The following is an 18,814-nucleotide window of genomic DNA, read 5'->3' as shown; positions in this document are numbered from 1 at the left end:
GACTTCCACCTGAAAACTATCCACATGTAGAATTGTTTTTTACGCAGCATTATGTCAATTATCTGCGGGCAATAAAAAAATATGAAAAAGCTCTAACATATCTTAAAAATGTCATTACAAAAACAAATAATATGAATCGGAATTTAGATGTTGCTTATCGTATTAATTTCTTATTACAAATTCAAGCAATCGAACGGGAATTGGAACAAAAATCGAAAGATGCAGCAGATCCATCCAAACCAACCAAATTACGTAGAATGCTGGAATACAATAACTCACCAGTTATGTTAGACAAGAGTAGAAGTCCAGTGTTTGATGAGAACCAAAAACAAAATGTGAAACCTAAGTCAATCAATATGAATAAAGCTTATTTAATAGTAGATGAGAAGAACAAAAGAAAACCAGTACCAAGAAATGCAATACCAAAAACAAGTACCAAAACATCGATTGCCGATGATTCAAGCCTAAGCACCAAAAAATCAAGTGTTGAGCCATGCGCTACCAATATTATAGTGTTGAATGATAGCACTGCTGAAACAGAACTGAAAACAAAGAAAGTAACTCCGAAACGCATCGAGATTGATGTGAAAGATGTATTAAGTGGTAATTTTGTATTTGATAAATATTCCACATATGTACTCAAAAAGCCAACAGTAGCTGAACCTGACAGAAATGGAGAAAGTTCAGCTCAAAAAAAGAAAAGCTCACCTTTGGAAAAGTCATTATTGATGGAATTTGCTGGTTTAGCGATTTCAGACGAGAATGGCAGTCAAGCATCCAAAGTAGATGTCAATAAGGAAAATGGTACAAAACAGAAAATTAAGAATACAGCTCCACTGCGAGAAGTTGTAATTGAAGTTAGTGATGTATTGAGTGGTAATGTTGTATATGATGAATTTACCACATACATTCTAAAAAGACCATCAAGTCACACAATTTTATCTACTTCTGAAAAAAAGGCATCGACTTCAATTCAAAAACAGAAAGAACAGTCTTCACAAAAGTCACTAGGGACTGTGGATTTAGTATCTTCAGATGAAAATCTTAGTCAAACCTCCAAAGCAATAGAGAATAATAAGAAAGTGATAACTGCTACACCGAGTACATCTAATACAAAATCTGCGAAGCCCTCCACATCGACTGCAACAAAGCGCGGTACTCGACAACGCTTAGGCAGAGGTACCAATTTAGATAATATTGAAAACGTCGATCCATCTGTATTCAAAGTAGAGAACGCTCCGAAAGCACCGGACTCTGCGCGTACAACAAGACGTCGTCGGAATTTATAAATAGGCAATCATGAAAACTATACAAAAATTTTTTAATATTGAATATTTTTTATTTTAATTTTAAAGATATTTTGTTCAGAAAATTAATACAATTGTTTTTGGTTTTATGTAATTTCAAATTTAAATTTTGTTTTATTTTTTAATAAATTTTTATTACCAATGTATAAATAAATATTTACGAAATTTTTTAAATTATCATATTAAAATCTCTGTCAGGTCAAGTCGGTCAAATGTGTGAAATAAGTTTATAATTATTTACTAAAGTAAGAACCTTATAGATATTTTTATGTTTCAGTGAAATACACTTAAAAATACACAATACACAATGAAGTTGTCGATTTTATTCTAAAAATTGTAAATATTGCATATACATTGAATTATTAACTTAAATTTAAATCACAAAAACAAACTCTTTCACTGCATTCACGCACGCAGTTGGTGGTAAACTTATGAATACGTCATGGCTGTTATGCTATGACTACTCTTGCGTTTATATTTTCCAAAATCAAAGATTTAAGTATAGTAGTAACAAAAAGTAACAAGTTACAAGTTACTTTATCCGCCCGGTTATCATGTTTACTCAATGCAAGACAGGATAAGAGATGCGTGACGTCTAGAACTCTAGTTGGGGCAAACTCTGGACAAGTAACTGTTTGCCAAGTGTTTATAATTGGGTTAGAACAGTTCTTGCTGCACTAGGAAGGCGTTTTCTTTTCCCAGGTATATCAGGAGATCTGTTGAGAACTTTGTTTTTAAGCATCCATAAAAATGATATTGCTTCAGCTGTTAGTCCTTGCTTTTATTCGACTTCACTGCTACGAAAATATTGATCGATGAATCACAGCGTGGAATGAAGAGATATGTTCTTCATTTTGGGATGTCTATTGGAATGTTCTTTGTGTGATACGCAAGGGGATTTTGCTTAAACCTTAATTCGGTATGCTCTTTTATAAGAAGTATTTTAGAGTTTGCATAAAGATGGTTACAATGTAACATGCGATTTTTGTCGGTAGCCGGTTGTAGCACAGGAATGAAATGCACTATCTTAAAGGTTGCGGCCCCAAACGTCTAATTCATGATCAGGTCAATTAGAAAAGAAACCATAAAGATTTTAAATTTCAATAATGGGATTTGATACAAGAGGTGGATAACAGTTTTGTCTTCATTCGCTGAGCCATAACCTCAATAAAAGTCATTAGAGGGTAGACCATGACTTAATGTATGCGCTTAAGTAACCCAAGAGGCGTGATGTTACTTACTAGCAAATATTTTTTGGCAATGTTTCATAGTGTATTATCCATATTTTCAAAAAGGGTGTATATATTCCAAATGATAAGCTAATAATTGTATACCTTTTTAATACGCTGTGACCTGACAGCACTGTTTTTGTAGTATGGAGTTGATACCGCTTTAGTTTAGCAAATGACTGGTATATGAATTTTATACAGTTTTGTTAGGTTAGTCTTGTGATCTTCCTAGGCTTTCCTTAACAACCTCAACTAACTGAAATATAAATATATATATACAGATTATTAACTTCGGGAGATATAAGGAATATTATGAACTATATATAGTTTTTTTCAAAAAGATTTGTACATATAACTGTAATAATATATTAGAAATCTGAAAATAAGTCAATTTATTAAATAAAATAAAATTAAATTTATTATTAACAGTGACCGATAAAGAATGTTTGTAAATTCCTTTTGTTCTACGAATCAATTTTGATAGAACTATAAATAAATAAATTAAGTTATTTGACAGAACAAAAGTCTTGTTTGAATATGTTGATACTATTGCCCAAAGTTGAGATTTAAATGTACCTTACACCATTTTTTTCTAGAGACATCATTTTGAACGCCTCATCCCTATATAAATACTTCGTTTACAAGAGAACGAGTGAGTGTGCAAGGTATAAGATATTGTTTTATTGTTGTGAGAAAAAAAAATAAAATAAAAATGGGTTACCTTCTAAATTTTGTGTGACTTCAGCGACGGTATCGCTAAATACACTAAACAGACACATTAGATGGATGTCGTGCTATTCTGCCATAAAATCCTAGGCATACATACATAATAATACATGCAGATAATTTATTTTCCCCAGTTTATGCACTTTATAACATAATAATATGTGTAAATATGCAAGCTCTGCTATTATCATCGCAATACCACATTTCCTATTAGGCATGACAGAATTTAAATGTCAATTGGAAATAGGAATTGGAGAAAAGCAGGCCTTGTTTGCTACATTTTTGGATATGTTAATTTAAAAATTAAATATTTTATTTGTTACAAAAAGTTGTAAATTTTGGTCTTAACAATTGGAGAATCAAAATTCCGACATGAGTGTAGGCTGCTACGTACAATGCAAACCTGTGAATCATGAAAAAGGAGAAAGTACTGGATGGCGTGGTACTTTTTTCTATCCCGGTGGTGGTACCTATAAGGGATACTGGACCAAAAGTAAGCAAGACCATTATGGTGTAAAGATCACAAAAAAGGGTATGGCTTATGATGGACAATGGCTTGATGGTAAGCGCCATGGGTTTGGAACGATGCGTAAAAGTAAACCGGATGGTACTTATGAAAAGTACTACGTTGGAGATTGGAAATGTGACAAGAAAAGCGGTGAGGGTAAGCAATTCTTTCCAGATGGCGTTTATTATGGTTGGTGGAGAAATAATAGGCGTGACGGTCTCGGCATCATGTGGTTTGAGGATGGTACTTGTTATCTAGGAGAATGGAGATCTGATTATTATCATGGAGTTGGTGTATTCTTTTATTGTAAGTTGATTTAAAAAAAATGTTTAATTTTAAATGCAATTAAGATATATTTAAATACTTTGTTTTAGTAAATGGCAACCGTTATGAAGGACATTACGCGCAAGGTCTCAAAAATGGCGAAGGTACATTTTATCATAATCATACAGGACAAATACAAAAAGGAATGTGGGAGAATGATATATGCAAAACATCAATGATAATTGATGAATTTCGTAATCAAGTTGATCATCCCTCCGAATATCCAATACCGCCGGTATATAATATGTATATTGTTCAATGTTTTGTAATTTATAAAAATGTTGGTTATTTTTAGTTGCGCCTTGTTGATCCCAATAAGTTAATAAGAAACTTTTTCCGTCCATATATGGTTAATGCAGACAAACCACCAAAATCTTTACAGGTACAGATATAAAATTGAAATCGGTTTTGTATATAATAAGTTTAATAATATTTCAAATTTCTTAGGAACTATTATGTATTAAATTTGTACAAAAGTTCAAGCGACTTAATATGATCGATCCCAAAGGTAAATGGTATACAAAAATTCAATTCGATGACCCAAAATATATATGCACTTGTAAAGAATTGGAGAAACCTATTGTGCTGCGTCAAAGAATACCTAAATTGTAATCTATTACTGATATATTTCAATTAAAGTAATTGCAAATTGGATATATATATATATTTGTTAATTGCTTTACTATTCTGTATAATAAAAAAATACTGATTTAGATCTCTAACTATAATGGATTTATTTTATAGATGAACTTTTATTCTAATAAGTTATTGTAATTATTGCATTGATATTTTTTTAATCGATCTCCAATTGTCTAGTTTATTTATTCTTGAGTAAGAATCTCTAGATATTGTTGTCAATGCGATTGGTTTCTTTACAGGCTATTATATATAAGCTATTGTTATATTTAAATATTTGAATAATTTCTCCATTGAAAATTAGTTGTTTAAGCGTTGTGCCTACGATATTCTTTTTATTAATCAATTTTTTTAAAGAATAATTATTCTATATGCATTTACAAATAAAATATATAAGTTCAGAATTTTATAAATGGTATGGGTATATTTTATTTATTTTTTAATAAAAATTATTTGTATATATAATATAATTCTACTTATTTTGATTACATATATTCATATCATAAATTCTTATGCAATTTTATTAATATTTTTATTATACTAAACACAGTATACATAGTTAATTAAATAATTATATAAATAAAAAATACTAAAAGAAAAAAATTTTATTTTATTATAATTTATTGAAAATTGAAAGAATAAAAAATTAAGTTTAAATTTTTTTTTATCTTACAAGATAAAAATGCGAATCTCTTTCAGTATTGTTATATCATATATATGCTATTGCTTTTAAGTATAATAGTAAAGTATGATTATTAAATAAAATATGTAAATAAAAAAAATAAAAATAAAAGTGATGTTAAAATCAGAATATTTAATTTAAAAAAATTTTTCATTTTTAAAAATTTAGCATATAAGACAATTATTCAAAATTAAATATAAAAAAAAAATTTAATAGTTATGTATAAAATAATGGTTATTGATTAAATAAAAATAATTATTTAAAAAATTAATAATACAAAGTGATAATAAAACTAGGAATATATGAAAATTAATTTTCAAAATTTTAGTGTTGTAAAATTATTTTATATATTAATTTAAAGTATGCTATAATATTAAAAAATAACTTATGTTACTGCTTTAAAGAATATTTTCCAGTAAAAAATTATTTTTTTTGTATTTTAGTTATAAATTAATTTTTAAAATATTTTTTTTATAATGTATGACAGTTTATAAAAAAATATTTTGTTTTTAAAAAAAATATATATTTTTATAAATAAATAACTAAAACCTTTGAGATTTGTGGAAGTGTTTTAATTTTCTTAATGTGTGTAAAGTATAATTATTGTAATAATTATTAATTCCGATATATAATGTGGGCAATAAACTTCTTATATAAAATTTTACAAAAATATTTTTACAAATACTTATATTTAAGAGTAACACATTATCAGTTAGTAATAAAAATTCAATAATTATTGTTTCTAAAAAATTTACCAACTAAATAAAATTAGAATTTCGTTTGCATATTGCAAAGTTAAAAATACGGTGTACAATATCACAATTGCATATTTAATATAATAAACTAATAAACTAATCGAATGAATTTATCATATAAAATATTACACATTTACGTCTTTTGTATTTTAATTCGTATCAATAATAATTAAACATATTTACGATTTACGATCTATGATCTACCATAACTTAAAAATTAATCCTAATTATGAATTAAATATTGTTCACACATGTGTGGCTTACTAAAGTTCATAACTTAATCGCTAACAACAAATTATATGCAAAAATACTCGTTTTTCAAGACAGGCTTTAAAGTTGTATGGACTTTATTGGAAGTTAGACAATTTCGCCACTTGCAGCGTAATTTAATCCATTATTTCGATGTTGATGATGCTCCATATGATCTTGCTCCATTTGCTCCTTCAGTATCTCTAATTCTCTTATGCCGGACACAGTTACTTCATACTTGTGTGTCACAAGCGAGCGGTAAAAATGTATAGCAAATGCAAGGAAGATTACTAGTACCGGAATGAGCACAATACACGCTGACCAAGCAGCCGGTTGGCTTAAATCGTAAAATTTCACCCAGCACAGAATAGCAATCTCTATTAGAAATAATATTAGGCCCAGTAGAGTTGAAAATGCCCAGGCCGTCTCAATGTACCAATGTAACCTCTCATGCGGTGATTCGTGCACTAACGAAATGCTGTGCAGATTGCAGACGGTTTCAATGTTTGGAAGTATGCATGTGCTTATCATAAGTGCCAACATATGCACTGCCACGAGCAGCGTAGTACAAATCGCGAAGGCTACTAGCATACCAGCAGGAACGTCAGTGTCATTATTTAATTGAACCTCAACCATTGCCACCTAAAAAAGAAGAGAAATAAATAAAATTAAAAAATAAATAGTAGTATTAGTAGAAATTAATTTTAGTATTTAGTACCAAATGTAAGAGAAAGACTTTGTTTATTTGGAACCCAGCGTACACACTAAAAAGAACGTTAGCCTAGATATTCAACAAAGTATCAATCTTGCCAACAGATGCTACTTCGGGCTAAGTAGGTAATTGAAAGAAAAGCCCTCTTTCGACAAAAAAAAAAATTACGGTCTACAAGTCTATTATAATATTTGCCCTATTTTATAATGCAGAAGCTTGGACAATTACCAACAGTGATGAGAAGGCGTTAAGAGCAATCGGAAGAGAATTCTTCGGTAGATTTGTGGTCCCGTACGTGTTGGGAACGAGTATCAAATTAGATGGAACGATTAGCTATAACCCGATACTGACACAGTTAAACGCATAAAAATTCAGCGGCTTTGCTGACTTAGTGATATCATGCGAATGGAAGAAAATGCTGTAGTTAGATAAGTGTTTGATTCGGTACCCGCAGGTAGAATACTTCCATCGCATCTTCTAAGCAAAAGTTCCAAGCAAAAAGAAATTTTCAAAAAAGTATGCGATTAGTATCGCATAAAAAAACGTTCAAATCCATTGGCAATGGATCTGAGCCACCCTTGAACATCTATATAAGGCTAAGATAAAACCGGCAAAGGATTTTCTTGATGTTTGTGTTTTGTTTTCAGTACAAATACATAATTATATTTAAATTCATCTAACTATTCATATAACTATTTTCTATTTTTAAGTAAACTAGATAAAGGTTTTTCAACCGCCGGTCTGTGAATCGCTAACGCTCTACATCATTAGCACCATTGACCTGTGAAATATTATAATTTCGTATTTCGTATATACCATGGTATATACATGGTATATCTTATCGGTTCTTTAAAAACGCTTTGGATCGGAAAGTAGATAATATATTAAAGGATTCAAAAAAAAAGTGCAAACAATTTAGGAATCCTTTAGCAATGATTTCTACCACAGGAAAGTTATAAGTATAAAGCAAAGATAAAACTTGGGTTTCAGTAGAAACATTGTTAACGTTTAGAATATTCGTCAGACTATACCGGAAACCATCTGAAGAGAGCTGACACAAGAAGACTTCTTTTCCCCATCCTTATTTATAACCCGTTTACCTTGGTTATAAATAGGAAAAAACTGACTTCAACAAAATAAAAATTAAAATATTTCTAATATAGTTGGTTCTCATGTTCAAATTAGCATGTTGAACAACATTAAAATTAATGTATATGCCATCACTATTCAATGTGATTAATTTCTGTACTAAAATTTATTGCAAAGACAGTATCTATGTATCTTTTATATATGTACATTCACACATTCGAATATTCGAAAATATCTCACTATTTTTTTTTTTGTGGTTATTGTAATCTTGCCAAAAAATTTGGTAAATAGTTTTTGTGAATTACTTTTATGTGGCAGCCAGACGAACATTAGACAGATAGACAGATTGGAGTAAGTAGATACTTGTAGAATAAGATGGATGATATCGAAATCATCGAATAAAAATTGCAAGACAGGAAGTGAAGCATGTAAACATTTTGTTATAATTTAATCACGAGCATAAAATAAAGTATATAATGAAAAGTATAAAAAAAAATACACAAATAATTTATTGTTTTCTATAAATCAAATTTTGTTTTTAGATTTTGCATGAGTTCAAGGTAAAAGATGTATAATAGGGAAAAAGTGCTAAATGTTACATTCTTGATATATCTTAGGACCTTTTGCGTTATTATAATTTTATTTTTTAAATCGAAAATGTAAATTATTGTTAATTAATTATCAATTCAAGTTTTACGACTAGTTTCACGAAGACATTCCAGAAACAATCAACTACAATTACCAAGTACCGCTTAGTATTTTAGTTGCAGTTCCACCGTTTATAAGGACTGTGAATTATAAAAGAAAGGACAAACAACAAAAATAATCATAAAATATATTTATAACTAAAAACGGATTAATATTAAATTTATTTATTTATGTTGAAGCTATTTGAGTCAGTGCACTTGAGCACTTTTACTCTTTCTTAACTTGAGCTATTTTCAAAACCCCTCTTTACGCCTTGACTGGATTATTGTTTATCACTTCATCAGACTAAGCAATAATTAACCTCAGATGTGCATACCTCCCCGAGGAGCCTGTAACTAATATATAATTATTTTTCAATATTTCTTTGGAACATTATATGGATTTGGATTTGCATCAAAACGGAAATCCCGTTTCCCAATTAGTGGAATGATGTTGTTGACAATTGCAGCTTTACTTGTCTAAGTAACGTCATTTCCATAGTTACTTATGTTTACTATACTATTGCCCGAGATCGTTATATGGTCCGAGAAAGCTAAATAATTACCTTATTCATTTATCTAGTCTATAGATATATCCAAAGTAAAGGGAAAAGGGTATCAGATATGTTGATGACTTAGTCTTATAGTCTCTAAAACTAGATTATATGAAATTACTAGTATTAGTTAAATGGACTCCATGCCCGGTAAATTATTTAATAACATTAATTGTTTAATTGGTGGAGAAATATTGTCGACATTAGTTACTTTCCTAGGTACGTGGTATTGTAAACGCTAGAAGTTTCTCGCTTTTTGTACCGCTTTAGTTGTCTTCGCGTTATTTCAACCTTATTCATTGATTATTTCTTTGTATCGAGTGTGTATAAATATATTTCACTTTTCCATAGTAATAGATCGACCCAAGAATTTAGCTGAATAATAACAAAATAACTTTAAACTTTGTTTTGAAATCGTCAACCGTCGTAGCCCCGTTAAGTAAATTCAATTTAAATTTTTTATACCCAATTTTTTGTGTAAAATGCCTAAGGCCTCAACAAGCTCACATACTGTCACTTGTCGATCAGTCAAAACCATTATGTTGTTGTTGTTGCAACTCGCTGGAATCTGCTTTTAAACTCCCGTTCGGGGGTAGTGAACGGCACTTGTAGTCGTCGCGCTTGACGAGTGGCTCCAGGACATGAACCCTACCGTTCTTGAAACCATCAAAATATTATCGCGGTTGTTGCTGTTATGACTCATAGTAGAACCCCGACAGTCTGACAATATCGTATATATTATTGAAGATTTCTAGCGTAGCAACCCTAATCGAGTCACCTGAATAAAATGTAACAAAAGCGGGTATACAACCATATTTAAATATATAAACCCAGTTGTCTACAAACGTATGTGAGGGTGCAAATGTGTTATAAGCATTATTCAAATTGACTTTGTTCACTTTGGGCGTGAAACCTTTCATACGTTGTTTTTGATCAGTGCGATAAGTTTGTCTATCATATACAGAAATGACGCTACGTCATAAATAGCTGAAAAATATTGCTCGACAAAAAGCATTTTGTTATCACCATGCGGGCGATTTTAGTACTTTTTCCAACAATTTATTGAGCTGTCACCGTATTTATATCACAACATCATTATAAATTTTTTTTCACAAACAAAAAAAAAAGTTTGTTAAAACTGAATATATTTCAACACTTCTAAGGTAAAGATGCAGGACTAAAAATGGGTGTACTGTTATATAGGTATACATTTAGTAAAAAATAAATCATTTTTAAAATAGAAGAAAAAAAAAATAAACTCACCATTGCAAATCCTGATAGTAGAGCTGATGTTTTGCTGGAAGCTTTCAATTTGGCTCTGCTTAGTTGTAATTTTCGCCATGATAGATAACTGGGCGAATGTAGATCGTCCCCAGATTGCGACATGCTGCTACTGGCGGTACGTCGGGGCTGTAAACGAGAAAATTGTTGAAATGTACGTAATTGAAATGGTGTTGCTGTAGGCAAAGACTGTGTTAGAAACGATTGTGGCGGAGCTGTTGTTGACAATGAATTGCCACGATTTGAGCTTGAACTTGAGTTTGAATGTAAATTATAAAACCGTGGAATTGGCGAATTGGCACTAAAACTTTTATGTGATATCGTACCGGGACTACCGCTGTGAGTTGAATTCGATAGATGACTATGGAACCGTAACGGTCGACACGAATCACAAAAGCTATAATCGTGTGGTAAGTAGTTATGCGTATTACTACTTATAATATTGCTGCCACCAACACCACAGCTATTGCCACCACAGCTATTAATATTTGGTGGCAAAGACAAGGGCGCAAGTCTAACCTTCGAGCCTGATAAATTTGAAGTGATTGGTGTTGCAGCCACAGCCGCAGCAGCTGCTATTGCGGCTGGAACTATTCTTGATGTAGTGGATTTTCCTGACACTTGCAAAGGTAATGGCACCGATTTTTGTACTATTAAAGGTACTGATGCGTCAAGAGCTTCGTTGCTCTCGCCCGGTACACTGTCGAGCGCGGTCTGATTTAGCAGGAGACTGCTATGACTGAGATTCGTACTGGCATAGCGAAGACTCGCGTACATCTCGTCGTAGTCTTCGTTATTTATTTGATGTACTATGTCTCTTTGTTGTTGTTGTTGTTGTTGCTGTTGCCGTTGGTATTGTTGTTCGTGGTTGCAGTTAATACGGTAGTTGGACATTAGAAAAAGTGGAACGTAGCCAATTTGGGGCCGAGCGTATGCTCACTAATATTTAAAATGTTTGAATGAAAAGCTGTTTCTTGTATGCAGATTTCGGCTAATTTCAATAATTAATATTATTTAATTTAATTTTATTTTCTTTTTTGTTTCACTTTTTCTCTATGCACATTTCTAATATATTTTAAAAATCAAATTTTTCCTGGGCACTGTTTTAATTAGAAATCGTTATGATTGCTTTTAATGTCACAAAAACACTAAAATAGTTTTGTTTCGATTTTAATAGTATTTTTATATATATTTTTATGCTGATACATTTTATTTTAATTTATTTGTTTACAATTAAACTCATTTAAAGCGAAATTTATAAAATAGACATATGTTAATTTTAGATTAACTGAGTGGAAAAAAAATGATTAAGATGGGTGTGAAGGTAGTACTTAAAGGAAGGTGAGATTATACGTATATACCTAAATCAGTACATGTATTAGTATATCGAAAATTTGAGTAAGGTTTTTAAGCTTAAAAGAGTCAATCACGTCTTACTATATAAGATATACGCCTTATTCTTTTAATATTTTAATGAATACCGACAAAAAGTAGAAACAATATTCTTGTGGATATTGACGAAAGATACCAAATGCAATTTGCTGTGGACATGGATTATATATAACTTTTAACAAAAATAAATAAAAACTACTTATCGTTTAATTTCATATAATGCCAATTAGTATTTAAATATTAAAGATTCCTTATTATTCCTTAATATTATTCCATATATATATTCTACATATATATTTTATATATAATCTACATATATATTCTATGTATATATTCTACATATATATCCTATATATATTTTATATATACATTCTATATATATATTCTACATATATATTCTATATATATATATTCTATAGATATATTATTGTTCTCCTTATTGACACACATTATGCCTTAAAGGATTATGTAAATATTTATTTAATATTATAAGAAAAACATATATCCATAAGTTAGTGGATAGTAGATATCAGTTAAGGATCTTAGAATTATTTTATTAAATCATGCTATACATATAGAAATATGTTTACACTCGATATCTTAGATTTAAAGTGAAAGGCAATTTAATTCAGTTAGAGACTGTTGTATGTATGTATATATAAAGTATATGGTTGCCAAAGAGGAATACTGAACTAGATTCTAAAGCACACAAAATAATTGCTCTCAGGGAATACTAGTTTTCTGACTAAGTTTACTTTGTAGCGAATCTTCAACATCTACAAAAAGTAATAGTACACAAAATAGATCTCATTTGATATATGGTTACACCCCGTTGAGGTGGTTGTATTCTTCACCCAAATCTATAAAGTTCAACATCTATTCTTATTGCGAAAAATCTTATTTCAAATAAAATTAAATGGCATATAAGTCTTTCGACTAAGTTTATGATTTAGATAATTATCAAACAACTTCGAGAAACAAGTGCTCGCACGTAAATTGATTTATGACTAAATCGAGGTTGTGGTGAGAAGATTTCTTGATGTAAACTCAGGTTAGATACAATACGTAATGACATTTTATCTAAGGTTGTCTTAGATAAAAGGACGTCTTTTATCTAACCACGTCTACCTTTTATCTAAGAATGAGGTTTTGCTATAATAACAACAACAAACAAGCGCTATTCAGTCCTCAATCGATTATCATCAAGTATAATATAATCTGAGTATAATATTAATATGTGAAGTTATAGGTAGTTTATGTTGAGTAAGGATAGATCTTAACATTAAATAAAAGCCTCAAATATTTGTTTCCTAATGATAAAATAAATATAAATATAATGTTAACAAGAAAAGTTGAAATTGTTATCTTTATTTGTATCTTTTAATTGTATATTATTGTCGCAGTAGTTTTAAGTATATCAAATACGTCTAAATGAAAGGAGATACAATATCAAATTGATCTAAAAATTGTAAACTTTTCGTTGGGCCCATAACTAAACTTATCGACAATCAGCGCATAGTAAGGTTAGGTTGGAGGAGCAGTCTTGCGTATCAAAGTTCACTTGAGCAGAAATAGTCCCATTGTGATACCAATGATGAGAAACTGTTCGTAAACTGACCTTTAGGACCACTTTAAACGCAGAAGTCTGAATTAGCTAGTAAGCTAGCCTTACAGAATCCGGGACTAACTCATTCGAGTTATATGATTTAAATTATATTGCATCACATATATCGGGGGGCTATGACTTCATACGCTGGTACTGACTTTGACTACTTCAAGTAAAAAAATTATATTAAAAATTATATCTAACATAATGAAGACAGAGAACAACAAATATCCTACATATTATTCTACTATTTTATTTAGAGTGATGTTATTACAAAAAATACTAATGTGTTATAGTCAGCAGCCCTAGTCATAATGTATTCATATACCAGAAAACTAAGTAGTTTACTTAATGCAACTATTTGTCATACTACAGTGGGTGTCTTTATGTGGATACTTTACAATTTATTTGTAAGGTTGTCTCTAAAAATTATGTCTATTAAAATTAAATTCTTATGCAGAAAGTGATGAAGTGTCGTACAAGTGTTTTAGAGAATACATTAAGTCTTATTAAAAGTATTACTAATCGCTAGCACTATCAATAATAAAAATAAAATACTGTATTTTTTATTCTATAATGGCGGAATGGCAAAACATTTGTTTTTTTAATGGTATTCCTTAATTATGGAATGGTGATTCATGATCGTCCATTTATAGATTTTCTGGTTTTGTGACGTTCTGAAATCACTAATAATAAGATTGATTTATATATATATATATATATGACTTCTCCATGTATAATAGAACTTAAAGTTGTAGACTGAAGGTAAATATCAGACAGAAAACAGATTATTTAATGTCATACATAATTTAGTAAATGTCTTTTCGAAAATTAATTGAAATATTATTATTGTGAAAGCAAATGCTATTAAATAGTTGTTGTTGTTATGATTTGAGTTTTTGCTATTGCGCACTTTTACTCTATTGTGGCTGGGGGGCTTATCCCTGCCCCACATTAAACTTTAAGTATACGAGAATCATTATCATTTATTTATTTTCTAACTGATGACGGACCGTAGAGCAGCATATATTCCTGTGCGTCCTGAGGTGGACTTAAGGTTTGTTAGAGCGGAGTTGGGCAACATATCAATTTTTTTGAATAATTTTAGGGCTCTGTCCTTGATATACTTTTTCACTAAGTTGATTCTTAGATCTCTATGCATTTCTGTTGTTCTAATATACCAAGGAATCTTAATTAGTCCTCTTGAAACCAAATTTTGTGCTATTTGTGAATATATAAATTTTTTTTTTAAATTTTCTGTAAGATTATTTTTTTATAAATTTTAATAATAAGTTACTAATAACAACATTTTGGTGGCATTGTTTTAAATTCACTATAACCAGGTTTATCGAACGGATTTATCCAACCAGGAACAGTTTTCCACCAAAGTTTGCAACTTTAAGAAGCCATATAGATATATATATAACTTGCAATCTTATTTACAGATCACGTTCATATATATCTCATGTCAAATATGTACCCAAAAATTATAATACATGTTTATTTTTACAGACACGTCAGTTGTATTTAACCTACTATTAGTTGTTGTTTTCTTTGAGTTGTGAGGTAGGATTGGAGAAACTGACACTATGAAATAGTGTAGATATTTCTTTATCCAACCAGGAACAGTTTTTACCAAAGTTTGCAACTTAAAGAAACCATATAGATATACAAATGTATATGTTGCAGTCTAATTTACAGGTCACGTTTATATATATCTCATGTCATATACCTAAACATTATGGTACATGTTTATTTTTACAGACACGTCAGTTGTATTTAACCTACTATTAGTTGTTGTTTTCTTTGAGTTTTAAGATAGGAATGAAAAACTGAAACTATTAAATAGAGTAGGTATTTTAAAAAGTTTAACTTTCTATTGAGGAAAGAATACGATTCAAGTGAATTAGACTCAAGCTGAGTTTAGTACTGATAAGTTTGTTTTGTTATGAGATTATGTGTAGGTATATAGACAATATGAGGAACGAGTTTATCTGTCCAGCCTTAAACATTTTTATTAATAAAATATTTTAAAAATATTTTAATAATTCTAACACATCAGACACGTTCAGGTGCACTCACATTAAATATTTAACACAAACTAATTTAATGTGTGAGCGAATTAATATTTTAAAAGTTATTTTTAAATTAATTTTCATTATAAAAAAGCTAATTAATGTACAACAAATTTAAACAAAATAAAATGTATACAGCACAAATCAAAAAAAAATAAAAAAAAAAATTTAAATAATTAAATATTTATTTAATTACACAGTCGACGACAAGTTTACACTCTCTTCCATCGAGGGAACATCAGTACTTTGCGGTTCTTAGTTTAGGTTGAATTAATTTTATTTAAACCGTTAAAAAAATGCTTATCGTTGCGGTTTCGTTAGCAAATCTTCAAGAATTTAGAGTACAAAAATTTATATTTAATTTAAAAAAAATTTGAATTTTTTTCTTTAATCTCGAAAATAGTGTATCCATACACGATTTGACGAATTAAACGTGATGACAACGCGCTGCAGCGACATGTTTTTAGCAACTGAAAAGTTTCTCATCATCAGCAACGAATTGATACGACTTCGCCAACGAAATGACAAATAAGCAAAAGTTAAAATCACACAAAAAAAAAAAAATAACAAATAACAAATAATTTAAATTAATTCTCGAAAAAAAAGTAATGTAAAACGAATCAATCATTTGGCGGTTAATTCAAAATTTGAAGTTCATACAAATAGAACAGGCAGGGAGGCAATATCAACAGTAAATAGACGCAGCCATCCGCCACATTTTTAGTCACCGAAGAGCTATGAATTGAAGCCCCAAACAGTCAAAAGAACAACAATATCAACAACAACAACAATAACGACAACAACAGATAATAATATTAATAGGAAAACTAATTGACAATTTCTTGAATTCAGAGAGCGTGAGTAGTTCATCGTTTGGTTGAGAAAAGCGATAAAAAAAAAATTTAAATAGCACATTTTATAATTCTCACGTCGATAATAAAACAAAAAAAAAACAACTAGCGAATCTAGAAAAAAAATATTGAATTTATTTGCATAAAATTATTTTGTAACTTTGAGTTCTAACAATTAATTTCCGATTCCGAAGAAATGTGCTATTAGATACGGTAAATAAAAAAATATAGCGTTAGTCTTAATACTATTCAGTACACTCTGCATAGAGGACTTCAACACTGATATATACTTAAGAGGATTTGGAACTACAACAGTGAATAAGTAACTATTTTAATAGTATTTTGAATCACAGATATTATTTTCAGTTTAATCTAAAATAATATAAGATAGCATAGAATATGGTACTATAACGTTATTATCCTGAAGATCAGACGAACAATCAACGATGCTATCACAGTGCTACTAAGGGTTCAGTAGGCAATTGGGTTGTAGAGCTCTCTCTCTCTACAAACAAAACTTACCCTATATAGGCCGCACATCTTACCTGTGCTTCTGTATATCGCACTGGAAGTTTTCGAGAGAAAAGTTCTTCGTGATATCTTTGGTTATCTATGAGTTGATGACGACTACCGCATTCTAATGAACCACAAGCTATACGAGCTTTATCACGACATTAATATAATTCAACGAAATAACATCCAGCGGCTTCGTTGGCGTGGTCACGTCGTAAGAATGTATGATATGTTGTAGGAAGAAAGTGTAGAGGTACACCAAGTCTGTGTTGGATTGAAAAAGTACTAACCGGACGTAATGTAAGAGATTGGAGAAAACGCACACGCAGCATAGACGCTAGAAGAGACATGGTGCGTTAGGTCGAAATATGGTAAAGGGTTGTTATGGTTAAATAAGTGAGTTATGACCATATCATAACTATACTATTATTTCCCTGCTTAGTGTTAATGTTGTTCAACAAATGCATAAAGCTGTAATAAAATTCGTAAAGTTCTGTCATCTTTACGAAATGTATGAATTCCTTCTTTTGTTTTCGATTTCCAACTGTTCACATGCAGCCCTAGTATTGCAAATACAATATCGGTACTTATTAATAAAAGTTAGTCTCATTGCCCAAGACCTTTCAACTCTTCGATGTAGCCAACTATTACAACTGGACTTATCTTTGCGATTTCTAGGTGTATTATGTCTAGTATTTGCCTACAAATATTGTTGATTTCTTAACATAGTGTGTGATATGTAACAAATGTCGTTATCATAGTCTAAATCACATGATTTTCGTGCAGGATGCTAGATAAGAAAGTATAAAGAAGTATAATACGGTGATAATACGTTGCCCAGTACTATTACGAGTACCAGTGGCAAGCGAATATGATCTTATCGTGTGCCACAACTGATAATTTATTAAAATGGGTGGCTAATTATTGCTTTGTTGCATATCCTATAGGTTGGATTTTCGTGCAGTTCGGATAATCAATTATTGTATCTGTATTAGATATATATATCATTACTATACTTGTGCCTTGAAACTTGCTGTATAACATTCTTTTTCATTGTATCAATAGCTTGCTCGAAGTCAATAAAGGGGAAAAGTAAAAAGGATCTTTGGACTGTCTAATAATGACACACGACATATTCCATATGTTCTACTATAAAAACTAATACCTTTTAGATGGCTTTCAGTAAGTTAATACTTTTCCCATTTGTCTGGTTTTGTAAGTAATTTTTCTTCCGGACTGTGACTATAAGATACTTCTTTCAGCTATTAGCTACAATATTTGACTTCCAGAATTCTTCATTGATGTACTAATATGTTACTTTCAAATTTAAATAATACAGAGCAAAATCAGGTGTAAAGGTCTATTGATCATTTCTGATATGGTTTACTAAAGTATACTAAGGTATTCGTTAAGTTTCAGGTCAAAATATAAACCATATCTTTAACATAACCTTGGGGTAATAGTCCTTTAAAGACTTAAGCCTATCAAACAATAGTTTGCCATTTTTGACAATTTTTTTTCACTTTTTCTCCTCAGTTGGCGATTAGCACTTTGTAGGTGATTATTTATTCATTGAAAGCAGATCCTAAAGTACCATTATTAATAGTACTTTAGCATCGTAAAAGTTGTATACTGCTTC

General features: G+C 30.2%; 2 protein-coding genes across 3 annotated transcripts; one reads left to right on the top strand and one right to left on the bottom strand.

Annotated features, from left to right (window-relative positions):
* The first annotated feature begins 3,569 nt into the window (after positions 1-3,569).
* LOC119682022 (MORN repeat-containing protein 3-like) lies at positions 3,570-4,755 on the top strand. Its single transcript, XM_038095354.1, has 4 exons — positions 3,570-4,076; positions 4,145-4,329; positions 4,390-4,476; positions 4,542-4,755. The coding sequence occupies exons 1-4, from the start codon at positions 3,635-3,637 to the stop codon at positions 4,704-4,706; spliced, it is 879 nt and encodes a 292-aa protein (XP_037951282.1). The 5' UTR covers positions 3,570-3,634; the 3' UTR covers positions 4,707-4,755.
* Positions 4,756-5,918: 1,163 nt separating this feature from the next.
* Positions 5,919-16,218, bottom strand: LOC119679576 (calcium release-activated calcium channel protein 1-like). 2 transcript variants are annotated; one of them, XM_038092018.1, is made up of 4 exons: positions 16,008-16,218; positions 11,258-11,886; positions 10,721-10,867; positions 5,919-7,058 (listed from the first exon to the last, which is right to left on the bottom strand). In XM_038092018.1, the coding sequence occupies exons 2-4, from the start codon at positions 11,630-11,632 to the stop codon at positions 6,525-6,527; spliced, it is 1,056 nt and encodes a 351-aa protein (XP_037947946.1). In that variant the 5' UTR covers positions 11,633-11,886; positions 16,008-16,218; the 3' UTR covers positions 5,919-6,524. The 2 variants fall into 2 exon arrangements, with proteins under 2 accessions (XP_037947946.1, XP_037947945.1); XM_038092017.1 differs by having other exon boundaries at positions 10,721-11,886.
* Positions 16,219-18,814: the final 2,596 nt, after the last annotated feature.

Source organism: Teleopsis dalmanni, chromosome 2 (assembly GCF_002237135.1).
Source record: "Teleopsis dalmanni isolate 2A chromosome 2, ASM223713v2, whole genome shotgun sequence".
Taxonomy (NCBI): Eukaryota; Metazoa; Arthropoda; class Insecta; order Diptera; family Diopsidae; genus Teleopsis; species Teleopsis dalmanni.
The sequence above is the reverse complement of the archived record's forward strand: the minus strand, read 5'-3'. Positions and strand labels throughout refer to the sequence as shown.